Below are 12,405 nucleotides of genomic sequence, written 5' to 3'. Positions count from 1 at the left end.
TTTTCCAGAACTTTTCTGGAAACATAAATCAAAGTGTGTGTTTTATCAGAGATGAAATTACTTTGCCAGCATAGTCATCTGAGGTTTACATTAGATTAGAGAGGGAATTTTAGAGTGGTATAAAATGTTCATTCCTAAACCAGGCAAAACTCATGTAGGTTTGGATGGCCTTACAAATGACACTCAGACCAGATTGGTCAAAAGGTTTACTAAGATTCATGCACTTTTCAAGCTAACCTGGGCTAATTATGATTTTTCATCAGAATCACACACAATTTGTTTTTGAAGGGGAGGGACGTTGCCAGCATTTGACATAAACCAAGTGAAATTTTGCCGCAAAGATGAGATTTTCCCACAAAGCTTAAAATATCAACCCATCTGGACTGAGTTCAAAGAAAATATTTGCACAAAGCCAAACCTCTGAATCTGCTCAGCTTTTAACAAGCCCTCGGATGCAGTTTAGAATGCTGTGAAGCCCTGATCCTTTGCAAATGGATTACAATTTTCGGGGAAAACATAACTGAGAATGTGGAGATGGAGAAAGGCAGTTGGATGGGAGTTCTGCAAGACAGGGCAGAATAAAAATGCAGTGAGCCAGGCAGCCTCTACAATGGATGACACATCTCTCAAGGCTCCAGTACAAATCATCTACAAGCAAAGGGCACCAGGCATTGTCACTTGTCAGATACATGCGTATTTGAGATATCCTATTGGTATGTCTAGTTTGTGAGAGGTGTGATTTTTCCCTGGCAATCACGGATTTAGGGATATATTCTCCAGTGGTTCTTAACTGAGCCAAACTCTCACTGAAGTTAATAAAAGCTTTGCTCGATTTACAGACTGTACAACTTTGTTGTTGCATACTGTTTTATGGATAACAAAGCATTACAACCAGTTTTTATTAAGTAGTTTGTTTGTGGTGTATCCAGGCACACTTTTAATGTCATTTTGAGTTCAACTTTTAATAATAAAGCATTACACTTTTTAAAGTAGAAATAAAATTTGAAAAACACTTTAAATGTGGTAATCTTGACTAACATAAGGCTTTCAGTCAAAGCAGGGAGTGGGTTGTTTTGTTTGTTTGCTCTCTTATTTAAATTTGTCATTTTATTGCTCATGAAGGTGATGGGCTGGTAAAACTAGGTAGGGTCCTGTGATCCGTTTTTATCTTCCAGTCCTCTCCGGAGTGAAAAATTCTCTTTTTATCTGGGAGAGGGAGGCCCTAGGAAAGCCACTTCCAGGGGCTGGATCACAGTCAGAGAGAGCCCGGAGCCAATAAGAGGGCATAGATGCTTCTGTGCCCCATGAAGGTATCCAAGAGCCAGGTGGTCTGTAGGCATCTCTGTTTCTTCCATGGTGGGACAATGCCCCTCTGCCCAAGTACATTTGTGGTGATTCTTCTCCGATGCAGGTATAGCTGTTTAGAGGAATGAGCTGTCCCTATTTACAGAGCGTAGGAGCTGGCTCGTTTTGCATTTTCAACAAATGTTAACCTTCATGCTCTTCATATTAATGTATTATATAAAATGTATGAATTCTTTACTCTGTGTGGTGTTGTCTAATCATTGTGCGATTAGAAGTGGATCCACAGATAGGAAAGGAATAGTAATATCCCACTGATCACTGGCCTGGTTTCTGAATAAATGAACATGGCCATAAACTCTGTTGAAATCAGTGGCAGCATAAACAGAGATGTTATTTCATCACTCTTACCTGATAAGGTTTTCATTTTATTCATTTTGTTTAGGCATCTGGACAAAAGAACACTCCCACTTAGACACAAACTGTAAGGTTGTTAAAGTTGTAAATAGATATCTATCAACTGAAACTGCAAGGGGAATACCTTTTTGACCTATGCAATATAAGTGCAAGTGATAATGTTTTAGTCATATAAATATTTTTATGACTCCTACTAAGATACCTGCCTCAGTATTTGTGTCATTGAGTTCTTCAGGTTAACAATGCAGCGTATGAAAATACCATTTGGTTATAGTTTCAACTCAGCTTCATAAATAATTCCAGGTTTGAGACTTCCACATGGTTTTATATTGCATATTTCACACAGAGCTCTCCATTACTCTTGGTGTGTGGTGAGGTTATCATTACAACATCTGGGGTTTGTTCATTCTGCATAGCTTAGCTACTTTAGACCCAGTATAACCTTTCATATTATTAGTTAATACTGTGTTGAACAAGGGAAAAATCAATAACAGATTTTTAAAAAGTGTTCATTGACTTTTCTTAATGTAGCTCACTGTATTCCTTTTCTTCTAGGCTGTGCTGAGTCCTCTCATAGCCATTGCACTGAAAATATCTCAGATCCATGAGAGGACAGGGCGGAAGGGACCCACTGTCATCACCTGAATCTACAAAGGATCATTAACCCAGGGCCAAAAGAGAGAGGGCAAGGAAGAGAGATGACCTTGCTAAACCACGTTAGCTGTTTGTGCCTTGTATGGCTTTAAAAGTTTTTTGGGGGTGGGAAGAAAAATTCAGTTTAATATTGATCATATTCAGTTGCATTAATCGCCAAAGACAACAGTGTACTGACTTCTGTGTTATAGCAACAATATCTTTTTTGTCCAAAAAAATAAATAAAAATAACCTAAGAAAAAGCCCTCAACCCTTGAACGTTGCAAAATGCCAGTATGACAGGAAAGGCTGACCTTTGTATTTTCTTTCCCCTTTGAGTGTTATGATAAAGTAAGAAGAATTTTGGACTTGGGAAGAAGGGGGACATGAACTACAATGCAACCATGTTTTTTGATGAATACAGTTTATGGTTCTTGTCAGCTTCTTGTTGGTTTAGGAAGAAATCATCAGCATGTCGGAGGTACAGGGCAGTATGTTAGTCTTTGCGAAGGGTGCATTTGCATACTCCGTTTGTTCCTGTCTCATCTGCACCCTTAGCCAGCTTGCAGATCCACACCAGCAGTAGAACTGTGCACACATTTGCACATACTCCCAATGAAAGATGCTAGTGCTTCCTTTTTTTGGGTTTAGAACTGTAACCATGTGACTCATGTCTCTCTCTAGGTTTCCCTGAAATTGACTCTTCCTTTTTTTTTAAATGAGGGTAATTATTTTTATTGAAGCGAAAATATGATTGTTTTAGTCATGGGGGCATCAGTTGTTTTTTGCAATAGCCTCATATTCATAAGCATGTCCTGCTGGTGCTTACTGGGCTTGGAGGGTACTGTTGCAAGTTCAGCATATTTTCCATAAATGTGTTATCATAGAAAGATTTTAAAGATTTTAAAATCTATCTCTTCAGATACATAGCTATGTTCCACTTATCAGGAATGGATGTAATACGGAAGAGGGAATGAATTAAATGAAATACTTGGCTGATTCACTAGTTGAGCTCAGAGTCTATTAGATTCTTTAAAGTAGAGATCATAGGATAAAGAGCTGGGGAGGAGAAGGGACTTGACATGAATGAGAGAAGCATATGTACACTTGTGGTTTTTTTGCTTGTGAAATGCTGCTGCAGGCTCCAGCTATTGTTCATTGCTTTGTACTGAACAAAAACACAAACACTTTGTGCATGTGACTTGTTTGAATGTTTTGCTTCCTTGGGAACAGTGTGTGGTTACTTGTCATATCATTTGTTGAGTTGGCTTTGTGCAATTTGACACTTTGCAGCATGTACAATTCATATTGCAACCCATCAAGATTTCAGTGCAATTTAGATAATATTACAGTGCAGGAAATTGCTTTGTTTTCTTTTGAGACTTCTGTCAAAAATTGCTATGACATTTATTATCTAATAAAGTGAATTACTATATTTCTGTCTTAATACCTAATTGTTGACAAAACACACTGTGCTTTCATCCATTCAAATAAAGCTGCCTTTAATAGAATTACATTATCTACTTAATTCATTCTAAATAAATAAGACACTGATGTTTTCACGCAATATTTTACTACAGTATTATTTAATATTTGTATAAATCAAGAGATTCCATGGCTTGAATTCATTTTATAAAGGACTGTGGAAGGCATCAGAAAGTCCCTGCATCTTCACCACAATTCGGGTGTCCAAATTTAAATGTATCTTCTTTAAAGAGGGCATATTTATCTAGACCTAACCTACAGTGCTTCATATAGGGCAAACTCCTCCACTGTTGGTTTAGATCATTCAGACTTGTGCAGATTTGGCCTAGACTGTGAGAGAAATTTCCCTTCAAAATGCTGAACCACTCAGCTCATCATATTTTGGCAAATCCTACTGAAAATAGGCCAACCAAGAATTTGAAAAGTTCTTATTGTTATAAGACCTCGGATGATTAAATAATCTTTGACCTGATCACCTGGCAGAGATGAGTCTGAAAACCAATTTAAGTTTCCCATTGTCTTAACCTCTGGAGTCTGGGATTGCTGAAAACATGATGTACTGTACCCACCCACTATGAAAGAGATGGGAAAGCCTTGCTAAACTGCCGCTGACCATATCCAGTAAATACTCCACCAGACTTCTCTGTTATAGGACAGGCATGATAGCATTAGCCGCAGTAATGGCAGTCAGGATTCAGGAAAAAATTAAGCAGAATTGGAAAGTTCTCAAAAGATAAATACTGGGTCTAATTTTGCATTATGTTATATTAGTAATGGAGTTGCACTGATGTAAAACTGGGGTAATGCACTGAGAATAAGATGATCTCTGTGTATGATTTTGAATAGTTACCTTGCAAAACTGTTGTAAAACTGTTACCATCCTCAACACAAAACCTACTCCCTAGTCCTTTGTAATACTGATTGATGATAACGATAAAACTGATTATTAATACGATTGGTATTGTCCAACCAAAAAATTATTTGTCATGTGCAAGATGACGAGTAAAACTTTGTAAGCCTGACTCACGATGTGTATATCTCTGTATCTGATTTGTTCAGGGAAGGACTGTGACCACAGTCTCATTAATCATGCACTTAATGTACAGAGATGTTTTACTTGCAAATAGTTGAGAGCTAAATGGTTAGAAGCTAATGTCTGGGGAAATGGCACATGTCCACCACCACTTACAAGGATGGTGTTACTCTTTGCAGGGCTGCTAGAGTGAGGGGCTTGACTAGAAAAAGTCCTGTCCCCCCTCTATTCCTGCTGTTGAGTTAAGTGGTTGGGCTGGTCCATGGGTTGCAGCCGCTACACTGTCAAGGCAGTTTTGAAATAACTGTACTAGTATCTATTTGGACATTCTTTCTGTTTCCCGAACCGTTGGGTTTGTCATACAAACAGCATGTAGTTTAAGAGCACACTCCCAGCCTGCAAAGGTGAAAAGGCCAGGGGGAAACAGAGCTATTTTGGAAGAGAAACTCCTAGAGAATAAGGGGGAGTAGGCAGCAAGGTACCAAGGGGTTTTTTGCAGAGGGGTGACCAGGACAGAGGGATGGGGTCCCAGAAACAAAGAGATGGAGGCCAGAGGAAAAGGAATGGGGGAGACTTGGGGAAGAAATGAGTTTGTGGACCCAGCTGGAAAGAGAGAAGGAAAGGTTCAAGGAAGTGAGGATAGATGAGGAAGGGACAAAAAGAAATGGAAACTAAAACAGGTAGCAAGTAGACCATGCAAAAATAGCATGGGAGATGGAAGAAGAAAGACAGAAAGGAGTAAAAACATGGTAAGGTAGAGAGAACAAGAACTATTAACTTGTGTGCAATAGCAGGGAAAAGACCAACTAGCAAAAACTTGTCATTCTGTTCAATTATATCAAACTGTGTATAATTATATTATTTAAGTGCCATCCATTTGTTGACATCACACATTAGTAACCTCCCTTCACTTATTGAAGATAAATAACAGGCTTAAACCTTTTTTTTTTTTTTTTTTAAATCATGAACCGGAGGCTTATGGTATAAAATATTTAACAATGTACATAAGGCACAAAACCTGGCAATTTTAAATTTAAATTTTTCATTTTAAAGAATACTCAGTGCTAACATGGCGGTGGCAGACCAGCCCTGCATGGAGAAGTCCTAGGCTTGAGAGTGCAGAGGTGAGGAATACCCCACCAATTCCCCCAACTTTTATTCTTCAGCCATACCTGAAGAACTGGCCCCATATGTCCAATGCATTGCACATCACTGCACAGAAATGTAAAAAAATTTCCCTTTCACATGAATAAGTTACCATCAAAGAAAAATGTTTGGCCTCACGCCTAGGAACTACGCATCTCACCACTGAGGATAGTGATAGGATGGGAATAGCATTATTGCATTATTGTTCAAGAGGCTAGGACAGAAAAGTCCTATTTCATTCTGAACCCTTGTTTTGAATTTTTCATATCTTTACAAATAAAGAAAATCCCTTTTAATCCAAAACTTCTCATGCCTGGTCATGCCAAAGGTTAATTTGTTTTGGAAAGTTTGAGCAAAATTAATTCAGCCATTTAAAACCTTTCTGCTTTTAAAAGGATTGTTGACATTTATTCACTCATGCAGTCACCCACATCATTTCCATTCAGCGCCTAACTAAGCAGTGAAAGTATATACATGAAAGACAGATTGAGTGGAGCAAAATAGTCCCTCTTAACCTGAACTAATCCCGGTGAGCCCTCCTTCCCTCCACACTTTAACTCCTGTTGCTGTTTGAAGATGCAGTGCCATTTATCTTGAAAGGGTCAGGAGCCCTTAAGAGCCTACATTAGAATCACAGGACTGGAAGGGACCTCGAGAAGTCATCTAGAGCAGTCCCCTGCACTTATGGCAGGACTAAGTATTATCTAGACCATCTCTGACAGGTATTTGTCTAACTGCTCTTAAAAATCCCCAATGATGGAGATTCTATAATCTCCCTAGGCAATTTATTCCAGTGCTTAACCACCCTGACAGTTAAGAAACTTTTCCTAATGTCCAGTCTAAACCTCCCTTGCTGCACTTTAAACCCATTGCTGCTTATGCTATCCTCAGAGGTTAAGAAGAACAATTTTTCTCCCTCCTCCTTGCAACAACCTTTTATGTACTAGAAAATTATCTTGTCCCCTCCGTCTTTTCTCCAGACTAAACAAACCCATTTTTTTTCAGTCTTCCCTCATAGATCATGTTTTCTAGACCTTTAATCATTTTTGTTGCTTTTCTCTAGTCCAGTCCCCTGCACGCAATACTTGCAATGTACTGAGGTTGGTGGGGCCACAGAAAGGCTGGCAAGACTCTTAAGCCCTTTTTGGATTTCCCCTGAAATGTTAGGGAAGAAACTGCCCAAGAAACAGGGCCATAAAGCAGATGCAAGGAAAATGTCCTCTGCCTCATTACCAGTCTGCTCTGTGGGTCAGTCAGAACTGGTGGCCAGCTGGCATGTCCCTCCCCATCCCATGGAATGGTGGGCTCCAAGTTTGGCTCTCTCAAAGAAGCCACTGTTTATCTGTTTACATGGAGTTTCACCTGCCTATCAAATCCTAGATCAGTGGTTTTCAACCTGTAATCCGCAGACCCTGGGGCTCCACAGACTATGTCTAAGATTTCCAAAGGGGTCCGCACCTCCATTTGAAATTTTTTTATGGGTTTGCAAATGAAAAAAAAAGGTTGAAAAGCACTGTCCTAGATAAAGGAGTTAGTGCTGTATTCAGATAAAGGAGAACTTAGAAGTCAGGCCTGTGTTAGCAGGGCACTTTGAACCAGGAACATATCCATAAATATGTACCTTCCAGCATTCTAACCAGCCACTTTATGATCCAGTGTGTGTGTGTGTGGGGGGGGGGGAATCTGTACATAAAAATGGTGCAATTCTTCATGAGCTACAGCAGAAGTGAGTCAATAATTGAATTAAAGTGTGCCATTCTGAAAAGTCACACTGAAAATGGCTTTCTGGGCTTCCATGTTTGTTTTTCACTGATTTCCAGATAAAATGTGCTCAATTCAAAAGTTTAAAAAAAAAAAAAAAAAAGGCAGTGGGAAGGATATCAAATCCTGACCCATTGAAGTTAATAGCAATACTCCTGTTGACTTCAACAGAACCAGGATTTTACTCCGGTAGTTTTTCTAACTGCCAGTCCTGCATGCTCAACCCAGGGCTGAGAATCAAGCTTGAATCTTGCCTCACATTTAATGAATGTCTTCCCTCAGCAAACATATACAACCCCATTGTTGTCAGCGTCCTGCAGCATGTACATGACTAAAAAGCAGTAAAAACATACCTTTGTCACTAAAGCCAGCTGTTCCAACTCTAAATACATTCAGGAAGCAGGTCTCTTGAGTAAAAAGGTGTCATTTACCACGGTCACTTCTCAGAGGAAACCCTCTCTTTAACTGCTTTTGAAATAACATGTAAAGATTCCCATTTCTCCCGGTTTTTATTCTCCCCCACTTTAGAATGTGCAGCTTTTTAATCATTTAAAAATCTTTTTACATAGATCCTGTTTGTCTATCTCCATCTTTCCAGTTATAGTTTTTATCCTGTCGTTGTTTTCTTTTGAATGTGTTTATTCTCTTTCTCTCCATTGTTTTTCCTTTTTTCTGTCCTTTAACTCTACCTCTTTTAATGTGTCATTTCCTGTATAATTATTTCCATTTTTAACCTTATGTTCTCCTCTCCCCTTTTTCTGGGCACACCATCTACCCCCCCCCCCCCCCGCTTTGACTCCCCAAGGAAAACATGTCTCACCTCCCATTTCTTTGTCATTCCTCTCAATCACATCCTCTATTTCCCTTCTTCTCCCACCAGGGGAAAGGCTATATTTCAAATCAGAAAATAATCCTCGAGGAGGAAGAATTGATTTATTTTGCAGTTGATTTTCTCCATGTTTTCAGTTTCTACAATGATTTGTAGCCAGCCTACTCTTGCCTCTTCTGATATGTGAGCGTAAAGAAAGATTGATAAAGCATCTCATCCTGTTCATGTTGTCGTCATAAAGGGCAAAACTCTAGTTGAACTCAGTGATGGAGAATCAGGCCCAAATAGGGCCTTACTTCTTTGGCACTGAGTTTGTGAACAGTGCAATGGAAGCAGCTAACCTTATAGCTATGAAGACAATGCCTAAAGAAATGGCTTACAAAAGGCTTTTTTCTGCAAACAATCTGAATTATTCTTTCAGGAGCTGTGCTATGAAACTGGGGTCCCCTCATTAGTGTGCAGCAATGACTGAGCTCAGGTTGGGTGTTGTATATCCCTCTGGAAGTATGGAAACCTCATTTCTAGTTCAGACTTGGTTTGAAAAAATGTATTGAAATAAACAGATGAATTCAATGCAATATTAAAGTATCAGCTATTAACACAAAGTAAACAGTTATCTTCAAATACTCATGGTAGAAAAATACCCAACTATTACCTAATGAATTAATAATCTTCCAGATCAGCAAATATTAATGAAAAACAGATGGGAACTTGCACCAAAAGATGAGATGCAAGAAAGAGATTTAAATTAATAAATAGAGGAACATTAAGTAGCAGCACTAAAATTTTGCTTCCAGTGTAAAAAATAATGGCTTCTATACACTGGTAGCTAGTGTATCAAGGTACAGTACAGTCATTTGTATCTCAAAGGCGTTTTCACTCAACATCTTGATGGGCTGACGTGAGCACAAAATGAAATAATGGCTATGAAAAGGAAATTAGCTAGTTGGATATTTGGTATGAAAAAATCTTTCAAAAACAGATCATCTAGAGACATTGAACAGAGTACAATGAATGATTTGGTACTGACTTTTTTGTGTGGGCATAGTGAAATATTGAAACGTGAAAACAAGCTGCTCTGATGTTGGCTTGAGCTCAACAATTATGAGCTATACTTAATATCATTAGCAAACTCTTTAAAGGCCAGAGAATGCTGTTCTTGTTTTAAAATACTGGGAACCTCCTTAAATAACCTCTCTAATGCCACATGAATAGATTGTGGCCAATGCTGTCCCCAGGCAATTGTTGCACTCTGTAGTATAATACAGTAGTATTATATAGCACTGGCCTATGTCTTTTCCAACACCACTTTGCACATTTAGTGTCTTATCCACTGACTTTGTCTCGGAATAACTGGCATGCTTTGGTCCTTCTAAAGTCCCTTCACAGTTCGTATTATTAGCAACTGACTCCTGGCACGGGTGCATGACAAGTGCCTGAGACTCCTTCTGTACTTGAGCCATGCTCGGCTGTTGGCTGCTGCTGCTGCACAGCCATTTCGTATGATGGGGGTTGTTCCTCCTGAAGGTTAGTTTCATCTATGAATTCCATGCTGCTTTCAGTATACAGCGGCAGAGGGATGTTGTAGAGCTCTTCCTCTCTTGCTGAAAGGGAGAGTGGTATTGGGAAAGTCTGCTTTTCCGGATCAGTGCTATCTTCATAGCACGGAGGGTAGAAATCAGGCCTGAAAAATAATCACACCAAAAAGATTCACTAGTTAGAAGAGATTTATATGAGCTGAGCCTGGTTAGATATGTGTGCTTTTGTCACCTTGTCACAGTTTATCTGAGATTTAAAATATAAACTGAAATAATGAAATCTGGCTAAGAAGAACTAGATCAGCTGAAAACATATGAAACAGATTTGCTGATCTAGCATCCTGTGACTTTCTCTAAAGTGTGCCATTAAAATAATTTTAAATATCAGCCTCAGCCTCAAAAGTGAATTTAATTGAGAAGGTTTCCTGACTGTCATGCAAATATCACCCACCAAGTGTCTATAGTGCAGCAGCTTCCATAAAGGGCACTCGGACTGGAAAAGGGAGTATATTTCCTGTTAAGCTGATTGCATGGTGATTATTTTCCGCTCTCCACAAATTTTTAAGTGCTATCCATATTGTCCTGGTTATCTAACCAGGATTTGTGATGCGATGTATTTATAGAGCTGTTACCGCACATATTGTCAGTGTTTATGGTGGTGTTACCACAACAGACAGCAACAGTCATTTGTATCCAACGACTCTGTTACAAACTTTGCCAGGCCTAGGGCCAACCAGTTTAAGAAACTGCCTATCGGAAAGCATCAGACTTCACTCAGAAATAGCAGGGATATTTACACAGAAACCTCAAGCATAGACCATCTAGGAAATTGTGAATCATTCCAGTGCTTTGGCCTCCCTGGAAGACTGTGCTGAGGAGCAATATCAAAGCACCGGCACAGCCACTGTGGTTGTCTATTACAGTGATACAGCTGGGCCTGCTGTGCTCCTGGAGTAATTCCACTGAAGCCAATGGAGTTGTGCCTGCTTTCCTCAGGAATTTGTCCCAGTGTGTGTAATCACTAAGAATAGGAATACAATTTTTCAGGAATACAATCAATGTACAGGATATATCACCTAAACTGCTGTTGTTACTGTCCTAACTGCAATCCACTGTATATGAAAAGTTCAGGCTCCTGTTCTATGCCCAGACAAATAGAATAAAAAGTCTTATACTAGCTACAGGTTACTTTTCTTTGACATAATACTATGTCATTTATTTCTCTTGAGGACACATTTACAAAATGCAACACCCAGTTTGCCCACGCATACATTGCAGTACATACCTGTCTATGGTGTTGACGTGCATTGCTCTATGGCTGGGATTTCTCTGGAAAATATAGAACAGATTTTTGTTTTTCTTGACTTCATGGTACCCGCTCCAGAAAATCCCAGTCACAAGGAGTAAGAACCCCAAAGGTAACAGAGAATAAGCAATGAGCAGATTATTCCCACATCTGCACAAAAAGGAGCCTGTGGAAATGCAAAAGGCTCCCATGCAAATAATAGAGAAGCCAGTTAAGAGCACAAAGAAACGAAAGAGGGAGAAAAACTTTTTTGGCATCTTCATGGTTAAACACAGCATCTAGTTCCTCCTCTCTCACGCTCACACTTTCTCTCTCCACTGTGCTTCCTACTTGCATTCGTCAAGGTTTTATGCACCCAAGCATCAACTGGCCTTTGGACAATTAAGAGAAGCAGGCAGTTATACGATACTCATTAACTCATCGAAGTCACCATAATATCTTTAGGGATTAATTTATAATTATAAGGCTGCTTTAAGAGGGGGGAAAAATTCTTCCTGTGTCATTTCTTTGCCAGTGTAAGCTTTGAAAACTATTGTTGCTTACTGTGCTTCTCAATGAGTTAAACATTAGGGTTTGGGTTTGAATAGAACCCACCAGCCTCGCCAGCTTTGGGGCAATGCCTTCTAGCACTGACGGCTTCTTTTAAAAAAAAAACCAACCTCCATTGTTCCTAATTCTGTTAAAAGCTTGAAGAAAAAATGGGTTTCTACTGATTATGAATTCTGTCTTTCACTCTTCCCAACTGAATGTTAAATGACTGTGGCATTTCTTATAGCTCACTTTCTAGTTTCCACACCAGGACCATCAATGATCAATAAAAATTACACACATTCAACAAAACAGTCTAAGGGTGGTGTAAGTTTGGTTCTTCTCCTCTTCCCCAAATTCAGCTCCATGTTGATTATTTTTTCTTTGCTCTGTCTTCTTTCTCCTAGCGTCAGCTATTGACTTAGGA

At 39.2% G+C, this 12,405-nt stretch overlaps 2 protein-coding genes across 3 annotated transcripts in view; one reads left to right on the top strand and one right to left on the bottom strand.

The window, feature by feature from the left end:
• PGM5 (phosphoglucomutase 5) overlaps positions 1-3,780 on the top strand; it is a 117,488-nt gene extending 113,708 nt beyond the window's left edge. For both annotated transcript variants that reach the window (XM_038403565.2, XM_038403564.2), the window contains exon 11: positions 2,275-3,780. In XM_038403565.2, the coding sequence (XP_038259493.1) occupies positions 2,275-2,364 (90 nt within the window). In that variant the 3' untranslated portion in view covers positions 2,365-3,780. The remainder of the gene's footprint in view (positions 1-2,274) is intronic.
• A 5,358-nt stretch (positions 3,781-9,138) lies between these two features.
• Positions 9,139-11,804, bottom strand: TMEM252 (transmembrane protein 252). The gene is made up of 2 exons (XM_038403682.2): positions 11,430-11,804; positions 9,139-10,290 (listed from the first exon to the last, which is right to left on the bottom strand). Exons 1-2 carry the CDS (start codon positions 11,726-11,728, stop codon positions 10,005-10,007), a joined length of 585 nt encoding a protein of 194 aa, XP_038259610.2. The 5' UTR covers positions 11,729-11,804; the 3' UTR covers positions 9,139-10,004.
• Between the last annotated feature and the right edge of the window lie 601 nt (positions 11,805-12,405).

This window comes from Dermochelys coriacea, chromosome 5 (assembly GCF_009764565.3).
Source record: "Dermochelys coriacea isolate rDerCor1 chromosome 5, rDerCor1.pri.v4, whole genome shotgun sequence".
NCBI classification, from domain to species: Eukaryota; Metazoa; Chordata; order Testudines; family Dermochelyidae; genus Dermochelys; species Dermochelys coriacea.
The sequence above is the reverse complement of the archived record's forward strand: the minus strand, read 5'-3'. Positions and strand labels throughout refer to the sequence as shown.

Excerpts from the sequence above, each read along its gene's own strand:
- TMEM252 (XM_038403682.2), bottom strand. The coding sequence starts at position 11,728 with ATGCTGTGTTTAACCATGAAGATGCCAAAAAAGTTTTTCTCCCTCTTT. Across the intron at positions 10,291-11,429 it reads CACGTCAACACCATAGACAG|GCCTGATTTCTACCCTCCGT; the intron begins GTATGTACTGCA and ends ATTATTTTTCAG.